Below are 18,803 nucleotides of genomic sequence, written 5' to 3' on the forward strand. Positions count from 1 at the left end.
CATTAAGTCATTCTTCATAACCTGGATCGCGAGCGCACATCTCTGCTGAACATTACTGATATGAAACAGCCCTGAAAACAAACAAATCTGTCAAATTCAGCCTCATTCACCTGTTAGCGGTGATCATCATCTCCATCCTGTCGGACCAGTCGTAATCCCATTTCGCCATACGAAAGGTTGCCAGAAACTGAGTCTAGAAGGCACAGATGTTGGTAGCATTGGCAAGAGAATGATTGAGAAAATTCATTATATATACACTGAACAAAATTATTTGTTCATTTGCACATTTTAGAGTGGCCTTTTATTGTGGCCAGCCTAAGGCACACCTGTGCAATAATCATGCTAATCAGCATCTTGATATGCCACACCTGTGAGGTGGATGGATTATCTCGGCAAAGGAGAAGTGCTCACTAACACAGATTTAGACAGATTTGTGAACAATATTTGAGAGAAATAGGCCTTTTGTGCACATAGAAAAAGTGTTAGATCTTTGAATTCAGCTCATGAAAATGGGAGCAAAAACAAAAGTGTTGTGTTTATAATTTTGTTCAGTGTATATAAACACTGTATGTAAACACTGTATAAAGAGATTTGTAGATGTACACATGTTACATTGGCAGTTGTTTGGGCATTGTAAACAGACTGGTCACAATTATGAATATGGCACTACTGAAAAAAACGTCTGATATTTTATATGTACAATGAGCATGTCTGTGTGTCAGTTTGTTTGTCTGTTAGTGTGTCTATCTGTCTTTTCAGTGTGTCTGTCTGACTCTGTGTCTCTCTGTCTGTCTGTCTGTCTGTGTGTCTGTGTGTGTGTGTGTGTGTGTGTGTGTGTGTGTGTGTGTGTGTGTGTGTGTGTGTGTGTGTGTGTGTGTGTGTGTGTGTGTGTGTGTGTGTGTGTGTGTGTTTTACCGTGGTGCCGCTGCGGTACACTGGTAGATTGATACTGCAGGTGGTTCTGTTCATAGCACCGCTGTCATGATCACCACAGCTGCTTCGAGTCCAGCTGGGCTGAATACACACACATTTATAAAATCCTTAAAACAACAGACCATAAGATATTTAAACTTTCAGAGAACATTTATAGAGTCAGAGTCATTTTATCAGAGTCTCTATATTTCTTATTTTTAAGTTTTGACAAATATCTTAAAGGAACACGCCACCTTTTTTTGAAATAGGGGTTATTCACCGACTCCCCTACATTTAGATAGGTGGGCAAACGCATTTTTGTCTCACTGCATGCATTGTCTAAGTCTGGCAGCGCCACCACTAGCTTAGCTTAGCATAATGAATGGAATCCTTTGTTGCCGGAAAGCACCCCTATTTCAAAAAACGGTGGCTTGTTCCCTTAATAACTGTGTAGATTTGGCTTCCTTTTGGAATTTAAACTTGCCACATCTCACAGGAAGTAGAAATGACAGGAAGACGAATTTATTGAAAGAAATTAAGTACGGGCAATGCATTCTAGGAATCAAAGGGTTGTTCTACCATATTCCACAGAAGTTAATTTATTAATTATGATGAATTAAATAAACTAAACACAATTTGGCTCTATAGTTGGCAATTATTATATAGTTAGCATTTGAAACACATCTATCCATCTAATTAAAATTTTTAAGAAAAAACACTTTCGAACAAGAATCCAACATTCAAAGTCTGTTTTGACCTTGTAGTTTAAAATAGACAATTTAATTTCTTTGAATTATTTTTTTTCGATTCTACTTTCTTATATTCAAATTTGAATTATAATTCTGTATTCCTACAATTCTGTTGTTTGCTCTCAACTCAAATTCAACTCAAGTTCACTCAAATAGTTTGATGTGCGGACAGCGGTACCTTAACGGTGTCAAATTTTGAGAGTGAGAGGCCTTCTGGGTAGTGCAGCACTATGCTGGTGTTGAAGGAGTCGTCGCCTGGGTTGGCCAGCGATACGAGGACAGTGAGATGAGCTTGATTCACCACCACTAACGTGTCGTTCCTGAAGAACAAACCAAACGCAGAACCTTCATCACATTCTCATGTTTATTTCAAATCAAGAAGAATGGAAATATTCAGAAGCATTTACAGACATTTAACATTAGTCATTATTTATCGCTTGTTCCTCACGTAAAACTGAAGTTCAGCTTCAGATCGGCCACACAGCTGTTGTTTGAATCACAGTTCCTTTGAAACGGCACCTAATAACATACAAAACAGAAACTTTCATAGAGCTTTTGTAACTTTATACAGTAAAGTTGAAGGATCTTATATCCTTAAAAGCCCCGATATACCATAGCAAAGTTCTTTTTCGTTCTTTGCTTAGGGGTTCATTTGAAATACCTCTAACTGTTAGTAAACATCCTGAGAGTGATGTTTAGATGAATATGGACCAGAGAAGATTTACACCTCAAAGAAGGCGGATCCTCAGAGTCACATCCACCTATAAGGTCATTACCACAGATCACTGTTGGTCCAAAAGGTGTTGAAACATTTGCTGGAGAAACATTTCTGGAAAGTTCGCTTTGGCAAGCTGTTTCAAACTCCCGAAATTAAGTTAATTTTGGCCGTATTTTGTTGACGTCAACATAGGTGTAATTTGCGTGTGGGACATGTCCCTTCTACTTTTTGCCAGGGTCGATATTTTCCCCACCACTCTGAAACATCTTGCTATATCGATGTACCTCATGCAAATTAAACATATCCAACTGACGTTCGTCTGTGTTAAACGAGGCAATCTGGCACTGGAATGGGTTGCTTTTGAAATCATGCTGAGCGAAGGAACGTTCTCTTCACTCTCAGATGAGCACTTCAGTTTATCGCTTTTCACTGTTGCAGAGACTCTATTCTTAGGGCAGATTAGAGCCCATAACCTCTGACATGCTTAACAAAAGTTCTACCACCAGACCACTAGGAATACAAATAGTGATTGCGGATCTATGTATTTATTCACTGACATGAATAATCTTGGGACTAATATATATTGTATTATAGTAGATGTAAGGACAAAACTCACATTAAACATGAGTTCTATGTTGATACAGTAAACTATGTATTATGTATATAATGTATTATTGAAATGGATTTCTTGACATAGTAATATTATTTCTTCTGCAATTGTTATTGTAAATATCTGATGTAGCGGTGTATTAGCAACAACCCCCCAGTATCTGGATGGAAGACCTCCAGGTTCAAAACTAGGTTGCAGCTGGAAGAGGTGTTAGTGAGGCCAGCAGGGGGCGCTGCTCACCCTCTGTTCTGTGCGGGTCCTAACAATCCAGTGTAGTGATGGGGACCATATAATGTTTCACGAGTTTGTTTGACCATATAATCTTTAAGATAATACGTTTAATTAATGTATTTGGCTTGCTGTCCGCAGTGGAGGGGCTCAAGGTTAGATCTCTAAGATCAACTCAAGCTTAGATATATCCCCCAGTGGGACTACTAATGCTTGGAAGATGAGTCTGGTAGCAAGATGCCTAAATTATTTTATGTTGGCATTAATTCGAGTTGGGGAAGTGGAGGGATGCCAAAACAGCTGATGCCAGAGCAAGGTGAGCGGCTGCTTATATGCTCCGGCGGTAAATTGAAAGATTAGATGGGTTCACTCCTCCTGAAATTATGTTTAGGAACTTCAGAAATAGGCACCATCCTTCGGATGAAATGTTAAACCTAGGTCATTAAACCAACTCTGTGTGGTCATAAAAAAAAAAAATCTCATGGCACTTGTAAAGAGTAGGGGTACAACCTCGGTGACCTGGTCAAATTCCCTCATTGGCTCTGATCAGTCATCTTCCACAAAATGGGCTCTATCTCTATACTGGATGATCTCCTCTCCACCTATAGTGTCTGCTGTCGCATCATTCAGGCTGATGCTGCAGACTGGTGGTGGCTGAGGACAGATACCGATCCCATTGTAAAGCACTTTAAGTGTACAGTAGTATCTAAAAGCATTTATTGCATCTATATACACTGTAAAATCGAATTAGTTAGACTTACTTAAAAAAGCATGCAAACCTATTGCCTTAAAAAAAAAGTGAAATACGAATTGTCACGGAACAGTTGAACGTGAGACGAGGATTCAAATGCAGAGGAAATTTTTTTAGGCACTGGCAGACAAGGTACAAAACTCAAAAACTCAGATAGCAAGCGGGAAGGAAACACCAGGAACAGGTAACTTGGACAAACGAACCAGCACAGGACTACAAACACAGGGAGGCTAAATAGGGGAACAAACAAGGAAGGTAACGAGAAGGACAGGTGGGACAAATTAACAAATAATCAGATAACAAGATGGGAGGGGCTAGCTAGACAATAGACAGGAGAGCACATGGCACAAGGAAATAACATGACAGCCATGTGCTCACAACAGACCAGACTAACACAAACACATGACAAACCGGGAGTGTCACAGCTCTGTCACTAAACCAAGAGAAAACCCAGACAAGGGTGACAGAACTGTGACAGGAATAGTATGTTGTACTGAAAAATGCTTAGTATAGGTCACTTACACAAGAATTCTAGTAACTAAAAAAGAACTGAGAGTACTTGATAATGTACTTTAAATAAAATTGTTACCATTGTTTTTTTTTTTTTGTATGCTGAATGTTGAACTTTGTGTGTGACTCAAGCATGGTCAATTGCAAAATATTTTGAAATAAAAAAAATGTGATTTCTTGTTGCATCACTGCATCATTAGGAAGAGAATTACAATAATATTAATAAAGTTCCTAGTTTCCAACCAAAGGTAACACTGATCACCATAATGACGAGTTCAAGCTAAAACATTAAGAAAATCAGCATCAATTTATGAAGTCAGCTTATATGTTCTCTCAAATTGTATTAGTTGTATTGACAATTTAACATTTAAGATGACTTTGGGAAATGAGTGAATGCAAATAACTGCAGAAGTGGAGGAAATTAGTTTGAAGTCTATTAAGAATTGCCCCACCTCAATTATTATTATTATTATTATTTGCTTGACAAAATAGCAGTCAAACCAGTCAGTTAATCGTAACTTGGGTTTTCTAGAAAACAGCATAGTATGTGAATAGTACAGATTACTATATTTTTACAATTAAGTTAAGACATTAAGTAAAGGTAACTAAAAAGTGTTAGTTAGAATCACTGTGGGATTTTACAGTGTACTGTAAGTGACTTTCATTCGAAATCACACATTGTGTTAAGCTCACCTCGACATACTCCTCTGTCCTGCTGTGGATGTCAAGGATAGACGTGGAGTTTCCAGAAAGCATCTCGGTTTGTGAGAAACTGATTTGTATCTTCAGTGGAGACACAATGTCTGCAATGCAGATCTAAAACATACACAACATTTGCTGTTAAACCGAAGCTGCTGGGATTGGCTGAAGCTGTGATAGATGAAGTGTACCGGCATGAAGATTGGGAATCCGAAACAGGAGCTCCCAGAATCCAGCAGGACGAACTTCTGCAGAGTCCTGGATGACGGATCACTCTGATCGAAGAATCCTCGATTGATTCTTCTCATCACATCCACATTCATGTTCAGAGAAACATTCAGGTTCTTCTCGAGAGATCCTGAGAGAGATGAGAGGGTAAGACATACGGAGGCCATGCTCTTCATGTGACAGAGACTCTGAGATGTCTTTGACGTTACCAATGCTACTGGTCTGCTCCTTCACTGTGAAACACGAAGTGAGATTAAACGCATGAAACGCTTTGTCACTCGGGCATTCAAAGTCGTTCAGACTCATTTCATTGGGACTGAAACTGAGCTGCGCAGATACAGACATCACAGGCCGAGCCCTGAGAAGAGAGAGAAAAGAGTAAATAGCTAATGATACAGTGAGACTAACTGGGCCTACAACAACTCAAACTGATATTTAGTTTGTATGAATGTGATGGTGAGGAAAGTATCCCACTGGTTGATCAATATGCGACACATTCCTTCTTTTTCATTTCGCTTTTAATTCGCTTATGAATGCCCATGCAGCCGTGTGCATTTTACTTTCGAATTAGCGGCAACTCGGGGGCGGCAATTGCTTAAATGGTGGGTTAATTATTATTCTAAATGAAAAACACAACAACAAAAAAGTACAATGACAAACTCACATAAATACATATCATTTTTATTAACAAAACAAATTAGACAACTGTATTAACAAAATTAATAAGCATGGCAATCTACACAAGATACCTCCGGCTGCTTCAACCTTCATCAGGAAAAGTTTACAAATTGCCTCATTTATCATTGGGTTTAAATCCAAAACATTGACATTTAGATTACGCTTTGAAACCAAATCTTTTGCTATCGTCTTGTCAGTCAGTGCTGAAACTCCTGTTCGGCTCACGCTGAATTGATTAGACTCAGTCAGTTTTTAATATAGTATCTGTTCTCTAAATGATTATTGTATTACTATTAAAAAAATCTAAATGACGGTGGGGGGGGGGGGGGGGGGCGGTGCCGTGGTGGGAGAGTGATGTAACCGGTAAGCGGCTGAACATTGTGTAACACTGACAACCGCAGCAAGCCTTTTTTATTTGCTCAAATCATTGCATTAATTCTCCAAACTAAAGGTTCATGTCACAGGTCGGGGTGAGCGCCAGCGGGCCGCCCACCCCTCGCTTGCGTACCGCCCCTGAGGAGCTGACCGAGGACACGAAGGAGGCAGACACAGAATTAAAAATAAATATGTTCTTTATTAAATAAATAAAAACAGTTTAAAGTCTCTTCAGCATTCTCTTGTTCGGGGAGCAGGTTCTTCACTGGACTCAGACAGAGAATGGAGGGTATGTGTCACTCACAGCTCTAGCAGGTTCTTCAAGCTTTAGCTGTCATGGAGGTGTGTGGAGATGAACCCAATTGCAGACAGTAGTCACAGCAACACAGTTTATTGTACAAATAACAGGAAAAACAAAGCCCACGAGGGGGCAAAACAAGACAAGACAGGACTACGAGTGACTAAACTAGACTATGACTCTGACAATTAACTAGACTATAAACAAACAGGAAAAACAGAACTTCACTAGACAATCCACTTGACAGGATACTCACAAGGTTTCACAATGAATAACACGCAATGTTAGACACGCAATGATTGACAATGTACCGACACAGGACAGAGAACATGAGGGGATTAAATAGGGAGCAAACTAATCAGGAACAGGTGAAAGCAACAATCTAATGATTACAAAATGAGATAACAAGAGGGCGGGGTAAGGTGACAAGACAACGCAAGCACACAGCCAAAACAAATGGCCATGTGCTTACACATAAAACGTGGGCCTGTCATGATCCTGCCTCAAGACCAAGGAAAATCAGAGACAAGAAGGCAGAATCATGACATTAGCAGGCTCTTCACTGGACTCGGACAGAGAATGGAGGTTACATATAACTCACAGCTTTAGCAGGTTCTTCAAGCTTTAGCAGGCTCTTCACTCAGCAGTTTCAGACAGAGAGAGGAATGAACACAATTCACAGCTTCCGCGTCCTCTTCTTCAGCGTTCTCTTCTTCAGCGTTCTCTTCTTCAGCGTTCTCTTCTTCAGCGTTCTCTTCTTCAGCGTTCTCTTCTTCAGCGTTCTCTTCTTCAGCGTTCTCTTCTTCCGCGGTCTCTTCTTCAGCGTTCTCTTCTTCAGCGTTCTCTTCTTCCGCGGTCTCTTCTTCAGCGTTCTCTTCTTCAGCGTTCTCTTCTTCAGCGTTCTCTTCTTCAGCGTTCTCTTCTTCAGCGTTCTCTTCTTCAGCGTTCTCTTCTTCAGCGTTCTCTTCTTCAGCGTTCTCTTCTTCCGCGGTCTCTTCTTCAGCGTTCTCTTCTTCAGCGTTCTCTTCTTCCGCGGTCTCTTCTTCAGCGTTCTCTTCTTCCGCGGTCTCTTCTTCAGCGGTCTCTTCTTCAGCGTTCTCGCGTTCTCTTCTTCCGCGGTCTCTTCTTCAGCGGTCTCTTCTTCAGCGTTCTCTTCTTCGGGCTCAGACAGAGAGAGATATGGACATAACATGAACGTATCTCAGCAGCTCCAACATTCTCCTTCAACAGGGCTCAGGCGGGGAGAGGTATGAACAGCTGTGACTGCGAGTGAACAGCAGAAACACAATTCCCACACTCGTATATTCACCAACACACTGCAAGATTTCACTCATGCTCACTTCCACAATAAAACTGCAATTCAACAGACTCACGGTGCAACCAAGGCTTACACCCGCAATCCAGCCAAAGTCTTCTCTCTCTCTCTCTCGCGGCCTCCCTCCGCAACTTCCACCTCGGCCTCGGCCTCGGCCTCAGCCTCTCTCTCTCTCTCTCTCTCTCTCTCTCTCTCTCTCTCTCTCTCTTCCCCAAGGCCTCTCCCTCTCGCCGATTTCTCCCGCCGCCTGCTGCATGCGCCCGTGTGCCCCCTCCACGACTGCTGCATCTCCCTCTTATAATCCGTTTTGGAAACCACGCCCCAATTGCCGCTCAAACTCTCCACCTCTCACACCTGTCCGCAATTCCACTCATCAATAACCCTGATCGGCCATAGCACACGGGGAAAACCGGAACCGGCCTGGTGTCGCACCAGAACCGTTCCTGCTGGGAAACCTCCTCCACGACAAATGGTTCCGCCTGTCTCTCGTCACCCTGTGACATTCAATTACATAACTGAGACCTCGTGTTTAGACTGTCAGAGAATATTTCCATTATTTTGTGAATGTGTTGTGAAATGTCTTACTTGAGCAGCACGATCCCTCCTTTAGCTCCGATCACGACATCTGTCAGATTATCATCGCTCATGTCCATCTGACCGGACAGAGACACTCCAAACTGCTGCAGACCGGGCAGAACCGAGCGCGCTGGGATCCGCTAAACACACACACACACACACACACACACACACACACACACACACATACACACACACAGATCAACTGTGCTAAAGCGTTTTATCATTGTACACGTTTAACCTGCCATGTCTGTCTGTTTATCTGAGAACATTGGGCTCTTCTGGGATTCTGGGTTAAACTGGGCACAAACACAGTGTTTGGGATTGAGGGAACTAAAGCAGACTCTCACCTGAGGAGCGTGTTCGGTGTTTATTCCATGTGTCCTGTCGCCCAGGTAGATGTAGACGACTCCCTCCCCTTCGTTCTCAAGCGGCGCCCCGACTGCCACATCTGACAGGCCGTCCCCATTCAGGTCCTTTAGTGAAGCCAGAGATGCAGCAAATCTGCCGGTGTTTGACTCGTTCAGTGTCTTCTGAAAATACTACAGAGAGAGAAAGAGAACAGAGTCTTTATTCGTCTGCAGAGGACCAGCGCCAGTGCAATGTATTTCCATGACTTTAATGCGATAGTCCATCACCGGGAACCTATTACAATGGCAATCCCCTCGGAGCAGGGTTGGACAACTTCATTCCTAAAGGGCCATTATCCACAACTCCAACCCTAATCAAACACACCTGAACCAGCTAATCAATGTCTTCAGGATAACTAGACAGCTCCAGGCAGGAGAGTGTTTTATCAGGGTTGGAGCTAAACTCTGCAGGACAGTTTCCCTCCAGGACTGAAGTTGTCCATCGCTGCACTGGAGTAACTTAATGGTGATGACTAGCAACCTTCCAGTCACAGGCCCTGAACATTAACCACACTGTACTTACTAATGGAGAATGTTGTGAATCTGTCCATACCTCCTCTGATAAAGTGTAGACGTACAGCCTCCCTTCTGCCCTCGGCCAAGACTGGTGAAATAACGGAGCTCCGACCAGAAGGAAATCTGACTCTCCATCCGAGTCCACATCCAACAGACTCAGAGACGCGCCAAAATACGAGCCAATCTGATGCCAAAAATTAATTAAACTGAATGTAATTGCATTCTAGCATATGATCTTTATAACCTGATGTTCACAAATTGCAGTTGCTAAGGGGCTGATCACTAGGGTGTTGCTAGGCAGGTACTGTGTGGTTGGTAGATGGCCGGTGAGGTTTTCGAGATGGTTTCAATGGTTTTGCAAGAGTGTTTCTAAGTGGTTGCTTCTTCCGTAGGATTTGGGAAGCCCTGCTCTTGCTGATGGAGAGTGTTAATATCTTGTCAGAGGGTTCTTCTTCACTAACTTGTTCTCCGGTGATGTTCCTCGTCACTGTCCATGTGCTTTCATTCTTGGTGAAGAGGGTCACCAGACCCTTGTGTTCGGCCCGCGGCGCCCCAGAGAACAGAAGAGAGACGCCGCCTCTCATTCCCAGAACAGCAGAGTAACCTGAACATCATCAGCATCATTAAAACATGCACAGACACTTCACATCAGACAAGGAAGGACCAACAGCTTCAACACACCCATGTACGAGTCTTTACTGACAGATGGATCCTTAATCTCGGTCTCGTTAAATCCAGATCCTGATCCCGTCACTTCATACAGAGATCCACTCCAGTCATTAGATCCAACCGAACCCACAATCGCAGAGTCCTGAAACAAACACAGCAGTCAATGTCAATATCAATTTTATTTATATAGCACCATTAACCACAACCTAGGTTGTCCAATGTGCTGCACAATGAAAACATAACAAGAAAATACAATATAATTAATAAAAAATGAAAAACAATACAATACAACTTCCTCATTGAAAATATGCCAATTCGCAAAGAAATGAGTTTTTAGCTTAGATTTAAAAACAGCCAGTGATGGCTGGTCACTGAGTGAAAAGGCATGGTCACCCCTGTATCTCAGCTTTGACTTCGGACTGCATAACAATCTCTGGTAGGACAACCGGAGATACAGAACTGGACAATATTCAGTTAATAAAATTTGAGAGGTAAGGAGGGGCCAGACCTTTTAATGATTTAAAAACCAAAAGAAGAATTTTAAAATTCACTCGATAACGCACGGGCAACCAGTGCAGAGAACGTAAAACCAGTGTAATGTGGTCCCGTTTTTAGTACTGGTTAAAAGTCTTTTTAAAAAACGGGGATAAAGCTGATTGGCTAATCCCAAAATAAAATGAGTTACAGTAATCCAATCTATAAGTAATAAAAGCATGAATTAATTTTTCTAAATTTTTTCTCAACAGAATGGGTTTTACTTCTGCTAGTAGTCGAAGATGAAAGAAGCATGATTTGACCACTGAATTTATGTGTTTTGTCAAATTTCAGCCCATCATCAAAGACAACCCCTAGAGTTTTAACCCAAGGCTTCACAGATGAGGATAACTTACCAAAATGTATTTTTGGTGTACTAACAGAATCTGAAGGACCAAACACTATTATTTCAGTTTTACTCTCATTAAAATTAAGAACATTTAAAAACAGCCAGGCCTTCACATCAGACAAACAGGTCATAAGTGCCTCCAGACCATCCGAACTCTGTTTTAATGGCAGATAGATTTGAGTATCATCTGCATAGCAATGGAAGGACAGACCATGCTTCCTAAAAATAGAACCCAATGGGAGCATATATAAATAAAAAAGAATCGGAGCTAAGATGGACCCTGAGGAACACCACATGATAGAGGAGCTGCCTCAGATGAATGTTCACCCATGTTAACTTTAAAACTTCTGTTAGAAAGATAAGATTTAAACCATTCAAGAGCACTTCCTTTTATGCCAACACAGTGCTCCAAGCGAGCAAGAAGAACTATTTTCTCTAGGATCTTTGTAATAAAAGACAATTTAGAAATTGGCCTATAATTTATCTAAAACAGTAGGGTCTAGATTTGGTCTCTTAAGCTAAGGATAAACTTTAGCATCTGGTTCAGTACTAGTTTCAAAACATCGGACCCACTGCATCAAAAATTTGTTTCAGGGAATATGGAGGCATGACATCAATGGAAGAGCCTGACGGCTTTAACTGACACACTATTTCTTGAAGTTGTATAAAAGAAATAGGTTCAAACTGACTGAACTCTGCAAAACAAACAGAGGGGATGGACAGATCAGAAGCAGGGGGAGTGATCCCCAATCTGAAATCATTAATCTTATTAACAAAAAATCTAAGAAAATCCTCACACATTGTTTTTGACACAACAGGGTACTCGGAGACAGTTGGATTAACAACGGTGTTAAAAACGGTAAAAAGAGTTTTGGGTCTATGATAATTATTATTAATAAGATCCACGAAATACCTGGATTTTGCTACTTTCACTGCCTTCTGGAATATAGATAATGAATCTCTTTATAGTTCAAAAGAAATCTGGAGCCTTTCCACTTGCGCTCTGCTCGTCTACAGATCTGCCTCGAAGAGCGTACGTTATCGTCACTCCAGGGCTCAGATCTAGATTTGAGTTTTGAGGTTTTTACAGGAGCCACTGAATCCAAGACATTCACAAATGTGGAGTTGAGTCTAAATAGGAGCTCCTCTGCACTCAGATCATACTGACTCACATCCACTGATTGAATAGCATCACAAAAAGCTAATGAAAAGGATTTGCTAGTAGATGAGGTAATTAATTGAGATTTATGGACATATTTAGTGGCTTTAGAGTAATTTGGTACCCAGGGAACAGAAAACATAACAGATTTATGGTCAGAAAACCCATTATCAGCTACCTCAAGATCATAAATAGAAAAGCCATATGATAGCACAAGGTCAAGTGTATGTCTTAGCTGATGAGTCGGGACATTCACATGTTGTTCGAGATCAAATGCATTTAACAAAGTAGTAAATTATTTAGTTAATGAGTCCGTTGTGCAACACACACGAATGTTAAAGTCACCAAGAATTAACAGTTTATCATATTTGGGTATAAATTCCCCCAAGAAGTCTGCAAACTCATTTAAAAAGTTTGTATTGTGCTTAGGAGTCTCGCAATTTCCAGGAGTTTGCTCAGGTTTATATTTGTGACATGTTTAGCAGCAGATGAAGCAGATCAGTGGTGCTCTGGTTTTACTTCAGGACCCGGGTTTCACTTTAAGTGGCAACCCAGTATTGATTATTGTATTGTACATTTCTCAATCAGCTTGCTATAGTGTATCACCCATTTCTACGGCCGTCGCAGAGTCGTAATTGTTCCAGGGCACTTGATGCATTCACCACCTACACATTCCCACACTGCACCAATCAGCAGCATTTTATAAGATTCTATAAACTACTTTTATACAATAACATGATCTATTCCTTATAATAATTTTTTTTTTTTTTTTTTTTTACATATATATGATATTTCAACTGTAATTTATGGTTAATTCAGGTAAGGCTGTTAAATATTTATATGTTCTGTATCACTGTGTTTCTGTTTAGAAGATAAATTAGCCTTTAAATCTCCTTTATAAATGCTTTATAAGGCATAACTAGTCCTCACTTTAGATGAGCTCACAAAAATAGTGAACTGACCACTACTAAATGCTTTATAACTACCTGCATCTACTACATTTACTCACACTTTCTCAGTGATCTTATTAATCAGTGACAACACCTAGTTTGTAAATAATGCAATACTTCATTTAGAAATGATAAATTGATCATTAATAAAGTATGAAAATACAATTATTAAACACATTATAGATATGCTTATAAATCAAGAATAAAGCATTTATAGCTGTATTTATAAACTGCTTATTGATGTCTATTAATGCTTTATAAATGCTGAATTAACTGTTTAGTAATGCTTAACTAATGAGTCATAGCATGCAGTTATTATAAAGTGTTACCGATATTTCTGACCTTGTGGTAGAGGACACTGAATCCACTCTGCGATAACTCTTTCTGTCTGTCTCTGCTGTGTGTGTCCTTTGACCCTGAAACCACAGAAGAAGAACTCTTAAATCATCAGTGGATTCTTCATTAGCTGCTTTTTTTAAACGTTATACAGTATGTCTATTTTCTTTATGCTTGCATTTTACCTTCAATGTTGTAGATCTTTTTTTGCAGGCCGTCAAGAAGTCCTTGGAGTCCATTGTAGTTTTGAATGTAGAAGGTGTTGTTTGTTTTTGGTTCTGAAGCCAGATCATAGAGTTTGGCTAAGCTAATATCTCCCACCTGACAAACAAAACTGTCATTAAGTCTGACTGTGCAAAAACACTTTTGATAACATACACTGTAAAAAATTATCGTAATTTTAACAGTAAAAGACTGTAAAAATGCTACAGTGAAAAACTGTTAATTGGTTAACAGAAAGTTTCCGTACTATATACGGTAAATAACTGTGATAGATCTAACGGTACATTTAATGTAATTTTACTGTAACATACCGTTAAATTTACAGTTTTTGAAAGTGAAAAAACTCATTGTATCATTTACAGTGAAAAACCGTAAATTGACATTCCCACAATTCCCTGTGACACTTCACATTTGATGTATTTTTGTTGAAATAACTATGTTTGTTTCTTCATAGTTTTCTTCGTTTTTTCTAATCAGTTATGTACATTAGGGGTTTATGTTACATTTAATGTTGTTAAATTAATGTTTATTGCATTTTTAAAATTTCATGTGTTACCATGATGGTGTTTAATGTTTGTGTGAATGACACTGTGCAGCTTCTATATATATTATTATTAACTCTCTTGTGGAAGAACTGCTTATGTTGAGCTTTGATTGATCATGTGACTCTCATCACTGCTGTGATTGGTGGTTATCAGTGTAAAAAACAGATATTAATACTTCAATAGGATGGTAAATTAACATTATATCATATTACCGAAATCCAATGTTAAATATACAGTTTTTTTCCGTAAAAACAACGGGAAGAAAGACCATTTTTTTACAGTATTTTTCCGTTTTTTAACAGGAATTTTCTGGCGCCCCAGCTGCCAGAAAATTACCGTTTTTTTACGGGTTTTTTTTTTACAGTGTATGAATTGAAACAGACCAATATGTAAAACATAATTTATTTATGTTTGTTCTTGAAAAATGGAAACAAACTGTGATAAATCTGATATAAATTAGTGCTTGTAGCTCTTGTCATTTAAAGCTGAAGTGTGTCATTTCTGCACAACTAGAGACACCAAATTACACAAATAATGACTGTTTCCAGACAGGTTTCTTGAACACTCTCCTAGTTTGCCATTGGTCAGTCAATCAGATATTCCCGCCAAAACCTCACGTGTTTGTTTTACAAGTTCACATGTCAGGCCAACGCATTCTCATCCTAGGGCGTCATATACTGACGCTTTTGACATTTTGTCTGCATACAACGCACATGGCACCCTTTAGCGTCAATATGACACGCACAGAGCTTTGTTCGGTTATGGGTAGATTTAGGTCTGGGGTAGGGTTAGGGTTAGACCGCTAGGAGGTGCCTTCTGGCCCATATCTATCTGCATCTCATATTGAAGCTAAGGGGTACCATGTGCGTTGGATGTAGACGAAATGTCAAAAGCGTCAGTATATGACGCCTTGGGATGAGAACGGGCTGGTCAGGCAGCTCAAACAAACCACAGAGTCACCCTTAAAAATAAGTATACTTCAAGTTAATTTTATGAAGTATACTTAAGTAAGGTTCAAGTATATTTGTAAGTATACTTTATGTAGTAAGTCTACTAATATCAATGTCTACTACAATGTCTATGTACAAACTTGTAAGTGTACTATTTCAATACTGCTTGGGACTAAATTGGCCCACTTTTAGCATATAAAAGTATACGTTTAAGTGTACTATAAGTGTAAGAGTAGTAAACTTTAAGTACACAACTAGGTTTCTCATTTGTAATGCATCTGTACTACAAGGGAACTTGTAAGTATACTAGTAGTTTACTATTTTAATACAAGTAGTACTTTTTTAGTTTATGAAAGTACACACTGAAGTGTACTCAGTAAACTACTAGTTTAGTTGTTTATACTGCAAGTATACTTGTAAGTTTTCTTTAAGTGAACATATTATAATTATTGTTGAATTATTTTTGCACTTGCAGTATACTACTATATTCAAATGTAGATATTATTTTTTATACTTGAAAAATACCTTTAACTGTACTTTAATTTTAAAAACATTTTATTACCTTCATGCATCTTTTTTTATCAACACTTGAATGTTGATAATTTTCATAAAAAAAGGACATAAAACCATTTTTGTCAAAATGTGATCAGATTCAGAAGGATCAGATTCAGAAGAATGATCAAACACAGATGGAGCAGATCGAGTCCAACACCCCCAAAGCTTCAGTCGTTTTCTCTTCATGGGTTCGACATTTCATTTGGTAACATTAAGAAGTTTTGATTTACACGCTGTTTAATGTTTGATGATCACGTTATTTTACATTTGCGTGAGCAAACTTCACTTGTTTCAGATTCTTCTTCTCCTGTGTTTTGATCCGGACATTCTGTACTAGAAGATGTGTCATATAGTGCCCCCTACCGTATAAAAGTATAGCTGGAAATTTCAGTCAATGGAGGGGAAAAGTAGAATTAGAGTAAATTCCTATACACTACCAGTGGACTAGCCTACACAAAAATTCAGATATCCAGAATTAGAAACATATATGTTTTTTATCAATATTCTAATCAATATTTTCAAACAATGTAAGTTTCATAAGACTGTATATGAAAAACTATGTAACAAAGTTTACAGCATACACTGTAAAACCTAACAGTAATATGTACAAAATAAAATTGAGTTCACAGCACTCAAATATTACCGAAACTTGAATGACTGAAACAGAACTCAAACTGAATGAGTTATAGAACATTTCTAGATCCCAGAATGATAATTGTATAATTAAGTGATTAATTAAGTGATGATTGAGCATTAGTGATGAGCACCTGCTGTTAACAAGCAGAATCACTGAAGGAAAGAGAAACACAAGAACTACAACTGACTTCAGCCACAGCAAAATCAACTGGAGATAAAAGAAGACATTAAATATCTCAAGATCTCAGCAGAGGAGGATTAAACAACTCCACAAACAGCATTACAAGCTTCACTTATTATTAACCACTTTGTCTTTATTACTGCCATTCGTCTACAGACGTTCTTATTAGAATTAACAAAGGTTTAGAAGTTGATGATTTGAGTTTCATTTAAGGTCACCATGGTGGAGATCAGCGTTTGCTTTAGTTGGGCTCTTGACCCTTGACTTTTGCACTTAACCAGTGACGTAACCAGTGCTGGAGGAAACTCAGAGCTTATCAGACTCACCTGAGAAGATAATCGCACGTATCCCGTCCGTGGAGAGGAATGGCGAGCAAGCGAAGACACCTGAGCAGAATCTAGTACCGGCTGGTTGAAGCGAGTACATGGGAAGAAACTGGCTCTACTCGGAGATTATAGAATCTCGCGAATGTGTTGGGTGTCGCCCAGCCTGCAGCTCTACAATGTCTGTTAGCGAGGCGCCATGCGCTAGAGCCCAAGAGGAAGCCACACTACGAGTGGGCTTTCACACCAAGGGGGCATTGACGACCTTGCTGCTGGTATGCCAAAGCAATGGTATCCACTATCCAGTGAGATAACCTTGCTTTGAGAGAGCCTTTCCCTTCAGCTTCCCACCATAACAGACAAAGAGCTGGTCTGAGGTCCTGAAACACTGCGTTCTGTCTACGTAAGCACGAAGGGCGCGTACTGGACAGAGCAGTGCCAAGGCTGGGTCTGCCTCCTCCAAGGGCAGCGCTTGCAGGTTCACTACCTGGTCTCGAAAGGGTGTGGTAGGAACCTTGGGCACATATCCAGGCCGGGGTCTCAGGATCACGTGAGAGTTAGCCGGCCCGAATTCCAGGCACGCTTCGTCAACCGAAAATGCCTGCAGGTCCCCTACCCTCTTGATGGAGGCCAATGCAACCAGGAGCGCTGTCTTCATTGACAGGAACTTAAGCTCCACTGATTGCAGAGGCTCAAAGGGAGCACTCTGCAGGGCAGTTAGAACCACTGAGAGGTCCCAAGAGGGTACGAGGGGAGGACGAGGAGGATTCAGTCTCCTCGCTCCCCTCAGGAACCTGATGATCAGGTCGTGCTTTCCCAGAGACTTACCATCAACTGCGTCGTGATGTGCGGCAATGGCGGCAACATACACTTTCAGGGTGGAGGGAGACAGCCTTCGCTCCAACCCTTCTTGCAGGAAGGAAAGCACGACACTGATCGGGCATTTCGTGGGTTCTTGATGTTTAGAAGAACACCAGTTGACGAAGAGGTTCCACTTCAACGCATAGGCATGTCTCGTGGACGATGCTCTAGCGGAAGTAATGTATTGTCTGAACGGACTAGAACGTGCTGACCCTTGAGCAGCGCATGAAAGCGGTGCAGAGCGAGACGTACAGCCAGCAACTCGAGGCAATTGACATGCCAAAGGCGCTGGGGTCCTGTCCAGGAGCCCACGGCAGCATGTCCATTGCACATGGCGCCCCAGCCCGTGGTGGAGGTATCTGTTGATACAACAAGATGCCGGGAAACTCGTTCTAGGGGCACTCCGGCCCGTAGAAAACTGAGGTTCGTCCACGGGGTGAAGGTCTGACGGCAGGCTGGAGTCACTGGGACTCTGAGCGTGCCGTGTAGCCATGCCCACCTCGGGACTCGATCGCGAAGCCAAAGCTGAAGCGGTCTCATATGAAGCAATCCCAGCAGTGTTACTGCGGCTGCGGATGCCATATGCCCCAGGAGCCTCTGAAAAAGTTTCAGTGGAACCGCACTCTTGCCCTCGAACTGACGAAGACAAGTCAGCAGTGACTGCGCGCGCTCGCTCGTAAGGTGCGCGCACATGGCGACCGAGTCGATCTCCATACCGAGAAAAGAGATCCTCTGCACGGGGCAGAGTTTGCTCTTCTCCCAGTTGACCCGAAGGACCAGACGAGCTAGGTGCCGGAGCACTAGGTCCCTGTGTTCGCAAACCTGGTCTCGAGAGTGAGCTAGGATCAGCCAGTCGTCGAGATAGTTCAGGATGCGAACCCCGTGTTCCCGGAGGGGAACAAGGGCAGCCTCGACGACCTTCGTAAAGACGCGAGGAGACAGGGCTAGCCCGAAAGGGAG

At 41.0% G+C, this 18,803-nt stretch overlaps 1 protein-coding gene across 2 annotated transcripts in view; it reads right to left on the reverse strand.

Annotated features, from left to right (window-relative positions):
* LOC311286242 (integrin alpha-L-like) overlaps nucleotides 1-18,803 on the reverse strand; it is a 58,845-nt gene that overhangs the window by 7,117 nt on the left and 32,925 nt on the right. For both annotated transcript variants that reach the window (XM_084402364.1, XM_084402363.1), the window contains exons 9-22: nucleotides 13,756-13,891; nucleotides 13,577-13,650; nucleotides 10,255-10,384; nucleotides 10,035-10,177; nucleotides 9,611-9,757; nucleotides 8,998-9,189; nucleotides 8,657-8,787; nucleotides 5,615-5,763; nucleotides 5,369-5,535; nucleotides 5,172-5,294; nucleotides 2,110-2,180; nucleotides 1,840-1,981; nucleotides 916-1,014; nucleotides 111-193 (exon numbers count right to left, since the gene is read on the reverse strand). In XM_084402364.1, coding sequence (XP_084258490.1) covers nucleotides 111-193; nucleotides 916-1,014; nucleotides 1,840-1,981; nucleotides 2,110-2,180; nucleotides 5,172-5,294; nucleotides 5,369-5,535; nucleotides 5,615-5,763; nucleotides 8,657-8,787; nucleotides 8,998-9,189; nucleotides 9,611-9,757; nucleotides 10,035-10,177; nucleotides 10,255-10,384; nucleotides 13,577-13,650; nucleotides 13,756-13,891 — 1,787 coding nt within the window. The remainder of the gene's footprint in view (nucleotides 1-110; nucleotides 194-915; nucleotides 1,015-1,839; nucleotides 1,982-2,109; nucleotides 2,181-5,171; nucleotides 5,295-5,368; nucleotides 5,536-5,614; nucleotides 5,764-8,656; nucleotides 8,788-8,997; nucleotides 9,190-9,610; nucleotides 9,758-10,034; nucleotides 10,178-10,254; nucleotides 10,385-13,576; nucleotides 13,651-13,755; nucleotides 13,892-18,803) is intronic.

This window comes from Rutilus rutilus (assembly GCF_951802725.1).
Source record: "Rutilus rutilus genome assembly, chromosome: 2".
NCBI classification, from domain to species: Eukaryota; Metazoa; Chordata; class Actinopteri; order Cypriniformes; family Leuciscidae; genus Rutilus; species Rutilus rutilus.